Source organism: Tachysurus vachellii, chromosome 21 (genome assembly GCF_030014155.1).
Source record: "Tachysurus vachellii isolate PV-2020 chromosome 21, HZAU_Pvac_v1, whole genome shotgun sequence".
Lineage (NCBI taxonomy): Eukaryota > Metazoa > Chordata > Actinopteri > Siluriformes > Bagridae > Tachysurus > Tachysurus vachellii.
Genome location: NC_083480.1, coordinates 1,074,897 through 1,095,656, shown reverse-complemented (window position 1 = coordinate 1,095,656; position 20,760 = coordinate 1,074,897). Strand labels below are relative to the sequence as shown.

General features: G+C 42.9%; 1 protein-coding gene across 1 annotated transcript in view; it reads left to right on the top strand.

The window, feature by feature from the left end:
• The window catches only part of cpne4b (copine IVb), a 33,555-nt gene extending 29,949 nt beyond the window's left edge, over positions 1 to 3,606 (top strand). The window contains exon 16 of the mRNA XM_060897138.1: positions 3,475 to 3,606. Within this exon, the coding sequence (XP_060753121.1) occupies positions 3,475 to 3,606 (132 nt within the window). The remainder of the gene's footprint in view (positions 1 to 3,474) is intronic.
• The last annotated feature ends 17,154 nt before the right edge of the window (positions 3,607 to 20,760 follow it).

Here is a 20,760-nt window from a genome sequence, read left to right as displayed (position 1 = left end):
TTAGTTGCCTGGGTTACGTATGTATTTGTGGGCGGAGCTATCAATACAGGGGTGGGACCCATTTGGGTTAGGGGCGTGTTTGTTTTGGTGATTTCAAATGTCAACATTGGCTTTTAAACAACGGAGACCCCACCTTTAAAGTTGACACCAATAAACTTGCCCTGCAGTGAGGGTTGTATCAGGTGGAGGTTTGATCAACGTCTACACATGTGCTTTTGTTAAACTTCAACTACTTTGATTGTGAAATGAACTTTATTTTGGCTTAACAGCCGACCTTACAAGCAGAGTGTTTCTTTCTGTGGGAGAATTGAATTCATTTAGCTCAGCACTTTATATGTGAAGCACAGAAGTCCTCCAGTTTCTATGAAATGTATTCAAATTCGTCACTTTTATTGTTGTAGTAATAATGAAACTGTTATTATTTTACAATCAGAAGCTGGTGTGAGAAACACCTTCTCTCTCTGGCAGTGCTGTTTGAGATCCCAGAATTTGGTGGTGTGTTGAATTGATTGTGGCATGTCATTAAAAGCAGAACAGCCACACCATGGCACTTTCTCAACACAAACGTGCTTAGACAGGCAATCTGCACCCCCCCCGTTTGTCCAAACCCATTTGTCACCAGCTACAGTGTGATAAATACACCACATCCTCACAGTGCCTTCACATCTTTGTGTTTCTGCTGTTACGTGTCCTGGTTTCATCTCTTTGTCACTTTAAAGGATGTGTTACACTTCAAGAGCACTAAAATGCAGAAACAGCAGAATTTTGATATTCTCTTAATGGACTGGTGACAGGAAGAGAACAGAACAGGTGAATCAGATAAAAGAGGTGAATCAAACAGAACAACTGAATCGAACAAAACACGTCTAAATGTGAATCAAATAGAAGAGATTATTCAAGTAGAATATGTGAATTAAATGGTGCATCTGAAGCAAACAGAACAGGTGAATTAAATAGAATGATTTCTTCTGATGTGGTTTCTTCTTTTTGTGACTTTTTTCTGACTTTGAAGCATGTGTTAGGGTTTGAATACTAAACCGGCAAACCACCAGGATTTTATTTTGATCTAATAATGTAGCACAATATGAGCTGGATTCAGAACAATGTGTGTGTGCGTGTGTGTGTGTGTGTGCGTGTGCGTGTGCGTATGTGTGCATATTTGTGTGTGTGTGTATGGATGTGTACGAGTGTGTGTAGGGATGTGTGTATGTGCGTGTGTGCTTGTGTGTGTGGAGATGTGTGTGTTGTGTGTGTGAGTGGGGATGTGTGTGGGGGGGTGTATGGTGAGTGTGTGTGTATGTGTGTGGGGGGGGTGTGGTGTGTGTGGGCATGTGTGGTGAGGGTGTGTATGTGGGGATGTATGTGCTTTGTGTGTGTGTGTGTGAGTGGGGATGTGTATGGATGTGTGTGGGGGGGTATGGTGTCTGTGGGGATGTGTATGGTGAGTGTGTGTGTATGGAGAGGTGTGTGGTCTGTGTGTGTGAGTGGGGATGTGTATGGTGTGTGAATGTGTGTGGGGGGTGTGGTGTGTGTGTGGGCATGTGTGTGTGGTGAGTGGGGATGTGTGTGTTTGTGTGTGTGTGAGTGGGTGTGTGTGTATGTGTGTGTAGGGATGTGTGGGTGTGTGTGTGTATGTGTGTGCTTGTGTGTGTGTAGGGATGTGTGTGTGTTTGTGTGTGGGTGTGAGTGGGTGTGTGTGTTTGTGTGTGTATGTGTGTGCTTGTGTGTGTAGGGATGGGTGTGTGTGGGGTGTGTGTGTGTGTGTGTGTAGGGATGTGTGTGTGTATATGTGTGTAGGGATGTGTGTGTGGGTGTGTGTGTCTGTGTGTAGGTATGTGTGTGTGTGTGTGTGTGTAGGGATGTGTGTGTGTGGGGTGTGTGTGTGTGTGTCTGTGTGTAGGTATGTGTGTGTGTGTGTAGGGATGTGTGTCTGTGGGGTTTGTGTGTGTAGGGGTGTGTGTGTGTTTGTGTGTGTGTAGGGTTGTGTGTGTGTGTAGGGATGTGTGTGTGTAGGGATGTGTGTGTGTGTGTATAGGGATGTGTGTGTGTGTAGGGATGTGTGTGTGTATAGGGATGTGTGTGTATAGGGATGTGTGTGTGTATAGGGATGTGTGTGTGTGTGTATAGGGATGTGTGTGTGTAGGGATGTGTGTGTGTGTGTGTGTATAGGGATGTGTGTGTGTGTAGGGATGTGTGTGTGCGTGTGTGCTTGTGTGTGTGGAGATGTGTGTGTTGTGTGTGTGAGTGGGGATGTGTGTGGGGGGGTGTATGGTGAGTGTGTGTGTATGTGTGTGGGGGGGTGTGGTGTGTGTGGGCATGTGTGGTGAGGGTGTGTATGTGGGGATGTATGTGCTTTGTGTGTGTGTGTGAGTGGGGATGTGTATGGATGTGTGTGGGGGGGGTATGGTGTCTGTGGGGATGTGTATGGTGAGTGTGTGTATGGAGAGGTGTGTGGTCTGTGTGTGTGAGTGGGGATGTGTATGGTGTGTGAATGTGTGTGGGGGGGTGTGGTGTGTGTGTGGGCATGTGTGTGTGGTGAGTGGGGATGTGTGTGTTTGTGTGTGTGTGAGTGGGTGTGTGTGTATGTGTGTGTAGGGATGTGTGGGTGTGTGTGTATGTGTGTGCTTGTGTGTGTGTAGGGATGTGTGTGTGTTTGTGTGTGTGAGTGGGTGTGTGTGTATGTGTGTGTTTGTGTGTGTATGTGTGTGCTTGTGTGTGTAGGGATGGGTGTGTGTGGGGTGTGTGTGTGTGTGTGTGTGTGTAGGGATGTGTGTGTGTATATGTTTGTAGGGATGTGTGTGTGGGTGTGTGTGTCTGTGTGTAGGTGTGTGTGTGTGTGTGTGTGTGTGTGTGTGTAGGGATGTGTGTGTGTGGGGTGTGGGTGTGTGTGTCTGTGTGTAGGTATGTGTGTGTGTGTGTAGGGATGTGTGTGTGTGGGGTTTGTGTGTGTAGGGGTGTGTGTGTGTTTGTGTGTGTGTAGGGTTGTGTGTGTGTGTAGGGATGTGTGTGTGTAGGGATGTGTGTGTGTGTGTATAGGGATGTGTGTGTGTGTATAGGGATGTGTGTGTGTAGGGATGTGTGTGTGTGTATAGGGATGTGTGTGTATAGGGGTGTGTGTGTGTGTATAGGGATGTGTGTGTGTATAGGGATGTGTGTGTGTGTGTATAGGGATGTGTGTGTGTAGGGATGTGTGTGTGTGTGTGTGTATAGGGATGTGTGTGTGTGTGTAGGGATGTGTGTGTGTGTGTGTGTGTGTGTGTATAGGGACGTGTGTGTGTAGGGATGTGTGTGTGTGTGTGTGTGTGTGCACCCATGTACACATGTTTATTTTTAACCTGGTCCTGCTGTGTATCATGTCTCTCATCTACCTGTTCTGCAGACGGAGTGAAATAAGAGAGACGCTTCACTGCTTTACCTCCTTCACAACAGTGTGTGATATTTTACTCCTCTCTTCTTCTCCTCCTTTTCTCACAGGCTTCTCCTGCAGCGCTGGCTAAAAGCGTCTTGGCTGAGGTGCCCAATCAGGTGGTGGACTACTACAACAGCAAAGGCATCAAGCCCAAATGTATGTCTGACTTTGAGTCTTCCAGAGCCTTCAGTCCTTAGAGAGGCAAACTGCTCCTCCTCCTCCTCCTCCTCCTCATCATCATCAGTATTATTATAGAATAGTACAAAAGTATAATAACTGTTGTAATTGTATCACTATATTCCCCACAGTTCTAAGCTGGTCAGATACTGTAGATGGAGTATAATTAAATACTTCTGCCTGTACAGAATGTGTTTATAATATATAACATAACTCATGTGAGTTCTTTATTCCTCATTTCTCTTCTGGATTATTCAGATTATTCAGTTTTAGATAGCAGTAGTCCTGAGTTCCTCTAGAGAACACAGGTGAGGATTACCCAGGTTCCTCAGGTCATCAGGAACCAAAGGGCTACACAGTCCCACTGAAGGTGATGTTCTACTGTTAGGTAGTAGCCAGTGGTTTTGTTGGAACAGGAAGTCAGCACCATCAGCATTTCCTGTTATTATCTGATCATGACTTCAGTTTGTTTAGAATTTCTTATTGCATGTGTTTATTAAAGAAACGCTGTGTACAGGATGTAGAGATTAACACAAGATATCAATAAATATTTACATAAAGCTCTGAAGACAAATGTTCTAGACATGTTTACAGGAGTGCTGACGTTTTTAACAGTTTTTAATCTGAAAGTGAGTAGCTGAGAATGCAATAGATTACAGATGTTCCTCTCTTCTGTGCTTGTGTGTGTATATGTGTGTGTAGGGATGTGTATGGATGTGTGTGTGTAGGGATGTGTGTGTGTAGGGATGTGTATGGATGTGTGTGTGTGTGTAGGGATATGTATGGGTGTTTGTGTGTGTGTGAGGATGTATAGGGATTTGTGTGTGTATTTAAGGATGTGCATGGATGTGTGTGTGTGTAGGGATTTATAAGTGTGTGTGTGTATGGATGTTTGTGTGTAGGGATGTTTATGGATGTGTGTGTAAGGTTGTGTATGAATGTGTGTGCATGTTTGCATGTAGGGATGATTATAGATGTGTGTGTAGGGATGTGTATGGATGTTTGTGTGTGTGTGCGTAGGGATGTGTATGGATGTGTGTGTGTGTGGGGATGTGTTTGGATGTGTGTGTAAGGATGTGTATGAATGTGTGTGTGTGTGTGTTTGTGTGTAGGGATGTTTATAGATGTATATGGATGTGTGTAAGGTTGTGTATGAATGTGTGTGTGTGTTTGTGTGTAGGGATGTTTATGGATGTGTGTGTAGGGATGTGTATGGATGTTTGTGTGTGTGTGCGTAGGGATGTGTATGGATGTGTGTGTGTGTGGGGATGTGTTTGGATGTGTGTGTAAGGATGTGTATGAATGTGTGTGTGTGTGTGTTTGTGTGTAGGGATGTTTATAGATGTATATGGATGTGTGTAAGGTTGTGTATGAATGTGTGTGTGTGTTTGTGTGTAGGGATGTTTATGGATGTGTGTGTAGGCAGTGTTGTATAAAGTACTAGAAAGCAATACTTGAGTAAAAGTACAAGTATCGTACTAGAAAAAGACTTCAGTAGAAGTGAAAGTCACCTTTTAGAATATTACTCAAGTAAAAGTCTTAAAGTATCTGATATTTACTGTACTTAATTATCAAAAGTACAAAGTAAAATTTCAGTGATTTTCGGTAGACATAATTGGCACTTTTCCGGTAGGAAGAATCTTTCATTCCAATGTCCAGAAATATTTCTTGCAAATACGGCCACGGGTGTATACCGTTATCTTCTTCACCCTGTTCACCACTATCGTCGGGGTGGTCGTCTACGACAGAGGTGGCTAAACCGCGGCTCCCGAGCCGCATGCCGCCATGCCGCAACACAGTAAAAATTGTGGCTCTGTTGTGGCTCAGGTTCAGTTGTGCTTCCGCCTCCTTTTGGCAACATTACGCTGAAATAGAGCGTGCAGAGCGTAATGCAATCTAGGAGCTGTGATTCGCCAAACCTCCCTTATTGCAGTCGCAATTTTATTATTATTATTATTTTTTAAAAAATTTTTTTTTTGTAGTAACGAGTAACGAAGATGCTTAGTGGAAATATAGCGGAGTAAAAGTAGACATTTTATCTAGAAAATGTAGTGGAGTAAAAGTGAAAGTTGACAAATTTAAATAGCGAAGTAAAGTACAGATACGTGACATTTCTACTTAAGTATGGTAACGAAGTATTTGTACTCCGTTACATTACAACACTGTGTGTAGGGATGTTTATAGATATGTATGCATGTTTGTGTGTAGGGATGTGTGTGTGTGTGGGGGGGGAGGGGGGGGGGAGAGATGTGTATGGATGTGTGTGTGTGGGGATGTGTTTGGATGTGTGTGTGTGTAAGGTTGTGTATGAATGTGTGTGTGTTTGTGTGTAGGGATGTTTATGGATGCGTGTGTGTAGGGATGTTTATAGATGTGTATGGATGTTTGTGTGTAGGGATGTGTGTGTGTGGGGATGTGTATGGATTTGTGTGTGTGGGGATGTGTTTGGATGTGTGTGTGTAAGGTTGTGTATGAATGTGTGTGTGTTTGTGTGTAGGGATGTTTATAGATGTGCATGGATGGTTGTGTATGAATGTGTGTGTTTGTGTGTAGGGATGTTTATAGGTGTGTGTGTGTCACAGATACTACATTGTATATTGCGCGTTGACAATAAAATAATTGAGAAGAAGTAAAAGAAGCAACGTGTTGTTTTTTATGTCCCTGGATCTGATTGTGTATAGATTTGCACCTTCACACACTCACTGCAGTGTAGTGAGTGTTAATGGATGCTCACTACAGCTGGATCTGCTCACTACAATAAAGTCAGGTGAAGGTGTAACAGATCTGTCTCTACTGATCTAAATGTTCTGACTCTCTGATAGACAGTGACTCCCAGTGTTCCTGTTGATCATGTGTGTGTGTGTGTTTCCCCAGTGTTCCTGTTGATCGTGTGTGTATGTGTGTTTCCCCAGTGTTCCTGTTGATCGTGTGTGTGTGTGTGTTTCCCCAGTGTTCCTGTTGATCGTGTGTGTGTTTCCCCAGTGTTCCTGTTGATCGTGTGTGTAAGTGTGTGTGTGTTTCCCAAGTGTTCCTGTTGATCGTGTGTGTATGTGTGTGTGTTTCCCAAGTGTTCCTGTTGATCGTGTGTGTATGTGTGTTTCCCCAGTGTTCCTGTTGATCGTGTGTGTGTGTGTGTGTTTCCCCAGTGTTCCTGTTGATCGTGTGTGTGTGTGTGTTTCCCCAGTGTTCCTGTTGATCGTGTGTGTGTGTGTGTTTCCCCAGTGTTCCTGTTGATCGTGTGTGTGTGTGTGTGTGTTTCCCCAGTGTTCCTGTTGATCGTGTGTGTGTGTGTGTGTTTCCCCAGTGTTCCTGTTGATCGTGTGTGTGTGTGTTTCCCCAGTGTTCCTGTTGATCGTGTGTGTGTGTGTGTGTTTCCCCAGTGTTCCTTTTGATCCCCCTCTCACTGCTCTCTTCCTTTAAGTTTCCCACTGAATCTGACATTTTATATTTTACTCTCACTCCTTTATAAACTCACCTGCTGAAGCCTGTGTGTCTGCGCTCACCTCACTGCTCTGTCACATAACTTTATCATTCTTAAAAAACCTCATCCCAATAATCTCAGTCATGTTTGTCTGATATCAAATCTGCCTTTTATTTCTAAACTCCTGGAAAAAGCAGTTTCCACACAGGTTCATGTTCACCTTAGTGACAATAATGTGTCTGAATCATTAGTCTGGGTTCCAGAAATGTCTGCTGATGTTGGACTACAAACAATTTTTGTCCTGTAAGATTTGAGTGCAGTCTTTAATACAAGTTCTCACACTATCCAATTAACCCGTTTAGCTGAATTACTGGTATACCTTTGGCTTGGTTAACTTCATACCTTTCTGACCGTACTCAGTTTATTCAATTAAAACATTTCTGTCCTTGCCTGTCGTTTTAGTAGTGTTAGCAGTGAACGGTAGTGTTATCAGTGAACAGTGGTGTTAGCAGTGAACAGTAGTGTTAGCATTGAACAGTAGTGTTAGCAGTGAACAGTAGTGTTAGCAGCAAATGGTAGGGTTAGCAGTGAAAGGTAGTGTTATATAAGTGTTTAATTCCAGCTGAACGATTAGCAGAATGAGAATGAAATGTATAATACTGTATACAGACCTGAGTCCCTTATAATGAGTTATAATGATCTTTTACATCATTATAATGATCTTCTATTGATGTAAAGCACACTGGTCAACTGGTGTTAGCAGTGAACAGTAGTGTTAGTAGTGCACGGTAGTGATAGCAGTGAACAGTAGTGTTAGTAGTGAACAGTAGTGTTAGTAGTGAACAGTAGTGTTAATAGTGAACAGTAGTGTTAGTAGTGAACGGTAGTGTTAGTAGTGAACGGTAGTGTTAGCAGTGAACAGTAGTATTAGTAGTGAACAGTACTGTTAATAGTGAACAGTAGTGTTAGCAGTGAACAGTGATGTTAGCAGCGAACAGTGGTGTTAGTAGCGAACAGTGGTGTTAGTAGCAAACAGTAGTGTTAGTAGTGAACGGTAGTGTTAGCAGCGAACGGTAGTGTTAGTAGCGAACGGTAGTGTTAGCAGTGAACAGTAGTGTTAGTAGCGAACGGTAGAGTTAGCAACGAATGGTAGCAGTGAACGGTAGTGTTAGTAGCGAACGGTAGTGTTAGCAGCGAACGGTAGTGTTAGCAGCAAACGGTAGAGTTAGCAGTGAACAGTAGTGTTAGCAGGGAACAGTAGTGTTAGTAGCGAACGCTAGTGTTAGCAGTGAACAGTAGTGTTAGTAGTGAACAGTGCTGTTAGTAGCGAACGGTAGTGTTAGTAGTGAACGGTAGTGTTAGCAGTGAACGGTAGTGTTAGTAGTGAACGGTAGTGTTAGCAGTGAACGGTAGTGTTAGCAGTGAACGGTAGTGTTAGTAGTGAACAGTAATGTTAGTAGCGAACAGTAGTGTTAGTAGCGAACGCTAGTGTTAGCAGTGAACGGTAGTGTTATATAAGTGTTTAATTCCAGCTGAACGATTAGCAGAATGAGAATGTAATGTATAATACTGTATACAGACCTGAGTCCGTTCATCCAGAGAGTTATAATGATCTTTTACATCATTATAATGATCTTTTATTGATGTAAAGCACACTGGTCAACTGGTGTTAGCAGTGAACAGTAGTGTTAGTAGCGAACAGTAGTGTTAGCAGCGAACGGTAGTGTTAGTAGCGAACGGTAGTGTTAGCAGTGAACGGTAGTGTTAGCAGCGAACGGTAGTGTTAGCAGTGAACGGTAGTGTTAGCAGTGAACGGTAGTGTTAGCAGTGAACAGTAGTGTTAGCAGTGAAGAGTAGTGTTAGTAGTGAACAGTGGTGTTAGTAGCGAACATTAGTGTTAGTAGCGAACATTAGTGTTAGCAGTGAACACTGTTTAATTCCAGCTGAACGATTAGCAGAATGAGAATGAAATGTATAATACTGTATACAGACCTGAGTCCGTTCATCCAGAGAGTTATAATGATCTTTTACATCATTATAATGATCTTTTATTGATGTAAAGCACACTGGTCAACTGGTGTTAGCAGTGAACAGTAGTGTTAGTAGCGAACAGTAGTGTTAGCAGTGAACAGTAGTGTCAGTAAGGAACGGTAGTGTTAGCAGTGAATGGTAGTGTTAGTTGTGAACGGTAGCGTTAGCAGTGAACAGTAGTGTTAGCAGTGAACAGTAGTGTTAGCAGTGAACAGTAGTGTTAGCAGGGAACAGTAGTGTTAGTAGCGAACCCTAGTGTTAGCAGTGAACAGTAGTGTTAGTAGTGAACAGTGGTGTTAGTAGCGAACGGTAGTGTTAGTAGCGAACGGTAGTGTTATCAGCGAACGGTAGTGTTAGTAGCGAACGGTAGTGTTAGCAGCGAACGGTAGTGTTAGTAGTGAACAGTGGTGTTAGTAGCAAACAGTAGTGTTAGTAGCGAATGGTAGAGTTAGCATTGAATGGTAGTGTTAGCAGTGAACAGTAGTGTTAGTAGCGAACAGTAGTGTTAGCAGTGAACAGTAGTGTTAGTAGGGAATGGTAGTGTTAGTAGTGAACGGTAGTGTTAGTAGCGAACAGTAGTGTTAGTAGCGAACGGTAGTGTTAGCAGTGAACGGTAGTGTTATATAAGTGTTTAATTCCAGCTGAACGATTAGCAGAATGAGAATGAAATGTATAATACTGTATACAGACCTGAGTCCGTTCATCCAGAGAGTTATAATGATCTTTTACATCATTATAATGATCTTTTATTGATGTAAAGCACACTGGTCAACTGGTGTTAGCAGTGAACAGTAGTGTTAGTAGCGAACAGTAGTGTTAGCAGTGAACAGTAGTGTCAGTAAGGAACGGTAGTGTTAGCAGTGAATGGTAGCGTTAGTAGTGAACGGTAGCGTTAGCAGTGAACAGTAGTGTTAGCAGTGAACAGTAGTGTTAGCAGTGAACAGTAGTGTTATCAGCGAACGGTAGTGTTAGTAGCGAACGGTAGTGTTAGCAGCGAACGGTAGTGTTAGTAGTGAACAGTGGTGTTAGTAGCAAACAGTAGTGTTAGTAGCGAATGGTAGAGTTAGCATTGAATGGTAGTGTTAGCAGTGAACAGTAGTGTTAGTAGCGAACAGTAGTGTTAGCAGTGAACAGTAGTGTTAGTAGGGAATGGTAGTGTTAGTAGTGAACGGTAGTGTTAGTAGCGAACAGTAGTGTTAGTAGCGAACGGTAGTGTTAGCAGTGAACGGTAGTGTTATATAAGTGTTTAATTCCAGCTGAACGATTAGCAGAATGAGAATGAAATGTATAATACTGTATACAGACCTGAGTCCGTTCATCCAGAGAGTTATAATGATCTTTTACATCATTATAATGATCTTTTATTGATGTAAAGCACACTGGTCAACTGGTGTTAGCAGTGAACAGTAGTGTTAGTAGCGAACAGTAGTGTTAGCAGTGAACAGTAGTGTCAGTAAGGAACGGTAGTGTTAGCAGTGAATGGTAGCGTTAGTAGTGAACGGTAGCGTTAGCAGTGAACAGTAGTGTTAGCAGTGAACAGTAGTGTTAGCAGTGAACAGTAGTGTTAGCAGGGAACAGTAGTGTTAGTAGCGAACCCTAGTGTTAGCAGTGAACAGTAGTGTTAGTAGTGAACAGTGGTGTTAGTAGCGAACGGTAGTGTTAGTAGCGAACGGTAGTGTTATCAGCGAACGGTAGTGTTAGTAGCGAACGGTAGTGTTAGCAGTGAACGGTAGTGTTAGTAGTGAACAGTGGTGTTAGTAGCAAACAGTAGTGTTAGTAGCGAATGGTAGAGTTAGCATTGAATGGTAGTGTTAGCAGTGAACAGTAGTGTTAGTAGCGAACAGTAGTGTTAGCAGTGAACAGTAGTGTTAGTAGCGAACGGTAGTGTTAGTAGTGAACGGTAGTGTTAGTAGCGAACAGTAGTGTTAGTAGCGAATGGTAGTGTTAGCAGTGAACGGTAGTGTTAGCAGTGAACGGTAGTGTTAGTAGTGAACAGTAATGTTAGTAGCGAACAGTAGTGTTAGTAGCGAACGGTAGTGTTAGCAGTGAACAGTAGTGTTAGTAGCGAACAGTAGTGTTAGCAGTGAACAGTAGTGTCAGTAAGGAACGGTAGTGTTAGCAGTGAATGGTAGCGTTAGTAGTGAACGGTAGCGTTAGCAGTGAACAGTAGTGTTAGCAGTGAACAGTAGTGTTAGCAGTGAACAGTAGTGTTAGCAGGGAACAGTAGTGTTAGTAGCGAACCCTAGTGTTAGCAGTGAACAGTAGTGTTAGTAGTGAACAGTGGTGTTAGTAGCGAACGGTAGTGTTAGTAGCGAACGGTAGTGTTATCAGCGAACGGTAGTGTTAGTAGCGAACGGTAGTGTTAGCAGTGAACGGTAGTGTTAGTAGTGAACAGTGGTGTTAGTAGCAAACAGTAGTGTTAGTAGCGAATGGTAGAGTTAGCATTGAATGGTAGTGTTAGCAGTGAACAGTAGTGTTAGTAGCGAACAGTAGTGTTAGCAGTGAACAGTAGTGTTAGTAGCGAACGGTAGTGTTAGTAGTGAACGGTAGTGTTAGTAGCGAACAGTAGTGTTAGTAGCGAATGGTAGTGTTAGCAGTGAACGGTAGTGTTAGCAGTGAACGGTAGTGTTAGTAGTGAACAGTAATGTTAGTAGCGAACAGTAGTGTTAGTAGCGAACGGTAGTGTTAGCAGTGAACAGTAGTGTTAGTAGCGAACAGTAGTGTTAGCAGTGAACAGTAGTGTCAGTAAGGAACGGTAGTGTTAGCAGTGAATGGTAGCGTTAGTAGTGAACGGTAGCGTTAGCAGTGAACAGTAGTGTTAGCAGTGAACAGTAGTGTTAGCAGTGAACAGTAGTGTTAGCAGGGAACAGTAGTGTTAGTAGCGAACCCTAGTGTTAGCAGTGAACAGTAGTGTTAGTAGTGAACAGTGGTGTTAGTAGCGAACGGTAGTGTTAGTAGCGAACGGTAGTGTTATCAGCGAACGGTAGTGTTAGTAGCGAACGGTAGTGTTAGCAGTGAACGGTAGTGTTAGTAGTGAACAGTGGTGTTAGTAGCAAACAGTAGTGTTAGTAGCGAATGGTAGAGTTAGCATTGAATGGTAGTGTTAGCAGTGAACAGTAGTGTTAGTAGCGAACAGTAGTGTTAGCAGTGAACAGTAGTGTTAGTAGCGAACGGTAGTGTTAGTAGTGAACGGTAGTGTTAGTAGCGAACAGTAGTGTTAGTAGCGAATGGTAGTGTTAGCAGTGAACGGTAGTGTTAGCAGTGAACGGTAGTGTTAGTAGTGAACAGTAATGTTAGTAGCGAACAGTAGTGTTAGTAGCGAACGGTAGTGTTAGCAGTGAACGGTAGTGTTAGTAGTGAACGGTAGTGTTAGTAGCGAACAGTAGTGTTAGTAGCGAACGGTAGTGTTAGCAGTGAACGGTAGTGTTAGTAGTGAACGGTAGTGTTAGTAGCGAACAGTAGTGTTAGTAGCGAACGGTAGTGTTAGCAGTGAACGGTAGTGTTATATAAGTGTTTAATTCCAGCTGAACGATTAGCAGAATGAGAATGTAATGTATAATACTGTATACAGACCTGAGTCCGTTCATCCAGAGAGTTATAATGATCTTTTACATCATTATAATGATCTTTTATTGATGTAAAGCACACTGGTCAACTGGTGTTGTGTGTAGTGTTATAGAAATAAAATTGACATTGACATTTTATATAGACAGAGATCAGGTGTGGGTGTGATGGTGTTGTCTGTGCTGCTTTGATGAATGGAGTTCTTTTTTATGCACAGATTAGGATCTTGAGCAGCTCTGTGAAGGACAAGATGAGGAACAGTGATGGGAATAAAGCAGAGAAATCCTTCTAGTGTGTCAGCTTTTAACTGCTGAACTGATAAACAAGGACAAATATTACAAAAGTTCATCACTGACTTTTAAACCTGGGAATAATCAAGTCTTTCTTTCACTCAGGTGAACAGGTAAGGGACTGTTTGATGGTCCTGTCACCTGAATTCCACAACACATTCATCTGTCTATTAACTCACATGCTTAAAGACCCCATGACTGTTAAATGCTCCTGAAATCCACAATAAAAGTCAGCTGGTTGTGGGCAGTAGGACAGACAGGTTTGAGTACCGAACTGTAATTAGATTTACTGGGATCTCTTTGTAGCCTACTGGTTAAAAAATGCATGAATTATCTGAATATTAACAGTTAATGTATCCCAGTCATTTTACTCCTGATTAAATTGGATGCACTGTTCTGGAAATGATCAGAGAGAATGTTTCTGTAAAGTGACGTAACATACAGCTAAGTATGGTGACCCATACTCAGAATTCGTTCTCTGCATTTAACCCATCCAAAGTGCACACACACAGCAGAGAACACACACACACACACCGTGAACACACACCCGGAGCAGTGGGCAGCCATTTATGCTGCGTCGCCCAGGGAGCAGTTGGGGCCCAGTCAGCAAATTTCCTTTGGCCCAGATAAACAGCTGAGCTGTGGCCCAGATTAGTTTGTGTTTGTCGGCCCAGAAATGGCCCACATCTCCTTTGCCAAAACTGAACCAAAGCAGTGCCATAAGTCCACCAAGCATAAGCCAAATGTAATTTATATGGCCCAAATACGGGACACCTATTCTTTGCCATAACTGAACCAAAGCAGTGCCATAAGTCCACCAAGCATGAGCCAAATATAATTTATATGGCCCAAATATGGCACACTGATTCTTTGCCATAACTGAACCAAAGCAGTGCCATAAGTCCACCAAGCATGAGCCAAATATAATTTATATGGCCCAAATATGGCACACTGATTCTTTGCCATAACTGAACCAAAGCAGTGCCATAAGTCCACCAAACATGAGACAAATAATACAATTTAATGTGGCCCATATGTGAGCCTTATATGCAATTTTAGTATGGTTGAGTTCTGTTAAAATCTAACGGCCCATATGTGCCCCACATGCAGCTGACAGTATGTAAAAGTCTTATTAACTTATAGGTAAATGAAACACTCAACAACAAATGTACTCAAAACAATTTACTTCAGAACAAGTGTTTAGATAATTACAGCTTTAAGAGTAAATATAAGAATACATTTAAGAATGTATTCAACTCAGAGTAATAAAAATCACAGAAAAAAAATACAAAAAAATCAGAGTAACTTGTACAGAGAACTTGAATTGAGAAATTGAGTTTTGATGTGCAGAGACGTTTTGATGTGGTTTTAATGTGCCCAATGAGGGTCTGCAGTGTTTTGTTGGGCCTTGTGTTTCTTCATTCGCTCCCTCCTACCCCCCTCTCGGTCTCCAGCGAGGTGCAACCATTTATGTTGATTTCAATGTCTTTATTTGAGGCTTTTGCAGTAAGGGGATTCTGCCTGACTGCACCTGCAATAAAGATGAATTTAAATAATGCTAGCAGCAATACAACCTGGAAGTTAGAGCTGGAGGATAATGGGGGGAAAAAATCATTTAATATAAATGATTTCCTTTAATATTTTTAATTGCAATAATTAACCAACTCTGATTGACCAAAAAAAAAAAATTTCCAGTATATTTTCGAAAGGAATTGCAAATTGTATTTTTAAATATGTGGGCCAATAATACAATAATTTCTTATGACAAATTATTTATATTTTGTTTTTAGAATATATTTTTAGAATACTTTTTCACCAACTGGTTAAAATTTACAACACTGGATGTATTCTGCTTTAAAAAAGACATGCATGACTTTCAGTGCATGAGACAGAATCCAAGGGACCGTCTGCAAAGTGCAAATCCCGAAAAGCGAATACTAAAAAAGTCAATAATGTCACTGTAATACACTGTACTGTCACCAGCTCACACACATCACTGTAATACACTGTACTGTCACCAGCTCACACATCACTGTAATACACTGTACTGTCACCAGCTCACACACATCACTGTAATACACTGTACTGTCACCAGCTCACACATCACTGTAATACACTGTACTGTCACCAGCTCACACACATCACTGTAATACACTGTACTGTCACCAGCTCACACATCACTGTAATACACTGTACTGTCACCAGCTCACACATCACTGTAATACACTGTACTGTCACCAGCTCACACACATCACTGTAATACACTGTACTGTCACCAGCTCACACATCACTGTAATACACTGTACTGTCACCAGCTCACACATCACCATAATACACTGTACTGTCACCAGCTCACACATCACTGTAATACACTGTACTGTCACCAGCTCACACACATCACTGTAATACACTGTACTGTCACCAGCTCACACACATCACTATAATACACTGTACTGTCACCAGTTCACACACATCACTGTAATACACTGTACTGTCACCAGCTCACACATCACTGTAATACACTGTACTGTCACCAGCTCACACACATCACTATAATACACTGTACTGTCACCAGCTCACACACATCACTGTAATACACTGTACTGTCACCAGTTCACACACATCACTGTAATACACTGTACTGTCACCAGCTCACACATCACTGTAATACACTGTACTGTCACCAGCTCACACATCACTGTAATACACTGTACTGTCACCAGCTCACACACATCACTGTAATACACTGTACTGTCACCAGCTCACACATCACTGTAATACACTGTACTGTCACCAGCTCACACATCACTGTAATACACTGTACTGTCACCAGCTCACACACATCACTGTAATACACTGTACTGTCACCAGCTCACACATCACTGTAATACACTGTACTGTCACCAGCTCACACATCACCATAATACACTGTACTGTCACCAGCTCACACATCACTGTAATACACTGTACTGTCACCAGCTCACACACATCACTGTAATACACTGTACTGTCACCAGCTCACACATCACTGTAATACACTGTACTGTCACCAGCTCACACATCACTGTAATACACTGTACTGTCACCAGCTCACACATCACTGTAATACACTGTACTGTCACCAGCTCACACACATCACTGTAATACACTGTACTGTCACCAGCTCACACATCAGTGTAATACACTGTACTGTCACCAGCTCACACACATCAGTGTAATACACTGTACTGTCACCAGCTCACACACATCAGTGTAATACACTGTACTGTCACCAGCTCACACACATCACTGTAATACACTGTACTGTCACCAGCTCACACACATCACTGTAATACACTGTACTGTCACCAGCTCACACACATCACTGTAATACACTGTACTGTCACCAGCTCACACACATCACTGTAATACACTGTACTGTCACCAGCTCACACACATCACTGTAATACACTGTACTGTCACCAGCTCACACATCACTGTAATACACTGTACTGTCACCAGCTCACACATCACTGTAATACACTGTACTGTCACCAGCTCACACACATCACTGTAATACACTGTACTGTCACCAGCTCACACACATCAGTGTAATACACTGTACTGTCACCAGCTCACACATCACTGTAATACACTGTACTGTCACCAGCTCACACACATCAGTGTAATACACTGTACTGTCACCAGCTCACACATCACTGTAATACACTGTACTGTCACCAGCTCACACATCACTGTAATACACTGTACTGTCACCAGCTCACACATCACTGTAATACACTGTACTGTCACCAGCTCACACACATCACTGTAATACACTGTACTGTCACCAGCTCACACACATCACTGTAATACACTGTACTGTCACCAGGTCACACACATCACTGTAATACACTGTACTGTCACCAGCTCACACACATCACTGTAATACACTGTACTGTCACCAGCTCACACGTCACTGTAATACACTGTACTGTCACCAGCTCACACATCACTGTAATACACTGTACTGTCACCAGCTCACACACATCACTGTAATACACTGTACTGTCACCAGTTCACACACATCACTGTAATACACTGTACTGTCACCAGCTCACACACATCACTGTAATACACTGTACTGTCACCAGTTCACACACATCACTGTAATACACTGTACTGTCACCAGCTCACACACATCACTGTAATACACTGTACTGTCACCAGCTCACACACATCACTGTAATACACTGTACTGTCACCAGCTCACACACATCACTGTAATACACTGTACTGTCACCAGCTCACACACATCACTGTAATACACTGTACTGTCACCAGCTCACACACATCACTGTAATACACTGTACTGTCACCAGGTCACACACATCACTGTAATACACTGTACTGTCACCAGCTCACACACATCACTGTAATACACTGTACTGTCACCAGCTCACACGTCACTGTAATACACTGTACTGTCACCAGCTCACACATCACTGTAATACACTGTACTGTCACCAGTTCACACACATCACTGTAATACACTGTACTGTCACCAGCTCACACACATCACTGTAATACACTGTACTGTCACCAGTTCACACACATCACTGTAATACACTGTACTGTCACCAGCTCACACACATCAGTGTAATACACTGTACTGTCACCAGCTCACACACATCAGTGTAATACACTATACTGTCACCAGCTCACACACATCACTGTAATACACTGTACTGTCACCAGCTCACACGTCACTGTAATACACTGTACTGTCACCAGCTCACACATCACTGTAATACACTGTACTGTCACCAGCTCACACACATCACTGTAATACACTGTACTGTCACCAGTTCACACACATCACTGTAATACACTGTACTGTCACCAGCTCACACACATCACTGTAATACACTGTACTGTCACCAGCTCACACACATCAGTGTAATACACTGTACTGTCACCAGCTCACACACATCACTGTAATACACTGTACTGTCACCAGCTCACACACATCACTGTAATACACTGTACTGTCACCAGCTCACACATCACTGTAATACACTGTACTGTCACCAGCTCACACATCACTGTAATACACTGTACTGTCACCAGCTCACACGTCACTGTAATACACTGTACTGTCACCAGCTCACACATCACTGTAATACACTGTACTGCCACCAGCTCACACGCATCACTGTAATACACTGTACTGTCACCAGCTCACACACATCACTGTAATACACTGTACTGTCACCAGCTCACACACATCAGTGTAATACACTGTACTGTCACCAGCTCACACATCACTGTAATACACTGTACTGTCACCAGCTCACACACATCAGTGTAATACACTGTACTGTCACCAGCTCACACATCACTGTAATACACTGTACTGTCACCAGCTCACACATCACTGTAATACACTGTACTGTCACCAGCTCACACATCACTGTAATACACTGTACTGTCACCAGCTCACACACATCACTGTAATACACTGTACTGTCACCAGCTCACACACATCACTGTAATACACTGTACTGTCACCAGCTCACACATCACTGTAATACACTGTACTGTCACCAGCTCACACACATCAGTGTAATACACTGTACTGTCACCAGCTCACACACATCACTGTAATACACTGTACTGTCACCAGCTCACACACATCACTGTAATACACTGTACTGTCACCAGCTCACACATCACTGTAATACACTGTACTGTCACCAGCTCACACACATCACTGTAATACACTGTACTGTCACCAGCTCACACATCACTGTAATACACTGTACTGTCACCAGCTCACACATCACTGTAATACACTGTACTGTCACCAGCTCACACATCACTGTAATACACTGTACTGTCACCAGCTCACACGCATCACTGTAATACACTGTACTGTCACCAGCTCACACACATCACTGTAATACACTGTACTGTCACCAGCTCACACACATCACTGTAATACACTGTACTGTCACCAGCTCACACATCACTGTAATACACTGTACTGTCACCAGCTCACACACATCAGTGTAATACACTGTACTGTCACCAGCTCACACATCACTGTAATACACTGTACTGTCACCAGCTCACACATCACTGTAATACACTGTACTGTCACCAGCTCACACATCACTGTAATACACTGTACTGTCACCAGCTCACACACATCACTGTAATACACTGTACTGTCACCAGCTCACACACATCACTGTAATACACTGTACTGTCACCAGGTCACACACATCACTGTAATACACTGTACTGTCACCAGCTCACACACATCACTGTAATACACTGTACTGTCACCAGCTCACACATCACTGTAATACACTGTACTGTCACCAGCTCACACATCACTGTAATACACTGTACTGTCACCAGCTCACACACATCACTGTAATACACTGTACTGTCACCAGCTCACACACATCACTGTAATACACTGTACTGTCACCAGTTCACACACATCACTGTAATACACTGTACTGTCACCAGCTCACACACATCACTGTAATACACTGTACTGTCACCAGCTCACACACATCACTGTAATACACTGTACTGTCACCAGCTCACACATCACTGTAATACACTGTACTGTCACCAGCTCACACATCACTGTAATACACTGTACTGTCACCAGCTCACACATCACTGTAATACACTGTACTGTCACCAGCTCACACACATCACTGTAATACACTGTACTGTCACCAGCTCACACACATCACTGTAATACACTGTACTGTCACCAGCTCACACATCACTGTAATACACTGTACTGTCACCAGCTCACACACATCACTGTAATACACTGTACTGTCACCAGCTCACACATCACTGTAATACACTGTACTGTCACCAGCTCACACACATCACTGTAATACACTGTACTGTCACCAGCTCACACACATCACTGTAATACACTGTACTGTCACCAGCTCACACACTGTAATACACTGTACTGTCACCAGCTCACACATCACTGTAATACACTGTACTGTCACCAGCTCACACACATCACTGTAATACACTGTACTGTCACCAGCTCACACATCACTGTAATACACTGTACTGTCACCAGCTCACACATCACTGTAATACACTGTACTGTCACCAGCTCACACACATCACTGTAATACACTGTACTGTCACCAGCTCACACACATCACTGTAATACACTGTACTGTCACCAGCTCACACACATCACTGTAATACACTGTACTGTCACCAGCTCACACACATCACTGTAATACACTGTACTGTCACCAGCTCACACACATCACTGTAATACACTGTACTGTCACCAGCTCACACATCACTGTAATACACTGTACTGTCACCAGCTCACACACATCACTGTAATACACTGTACTGTCACCAGCTCACACACATCACTGTAATACACTGTACTGTCACCAGCTCACACACATCACTGTAATACACTGTACTGTCACCAGCTCACACACATCACTGTAATACACTGTACTGTCACCAGCTCACACACATCACTGTAATACACTGTACTGTCACCAGCTCACACAGCACTGTAATACACTGTACTGTCACCAGCTCACACACATCACTGTAATACACTGTACTGTCACCAGCTCACACACATCACTGTAATACACTGTACTGTCACCAGCTCACACGTCACTGTAATACACTGTACTGTCACCAGCTCACACACATCACTGTAATACACTGTACTGTCACCAGCTCACACACATCACTGTAATACACTGTACTGTCACCAGCTCACACATCACTGTAATACACTGTACTGTCACCAGCTCACACACATCACTGTAATACACTGTACTGTCACCAGCTCACACATC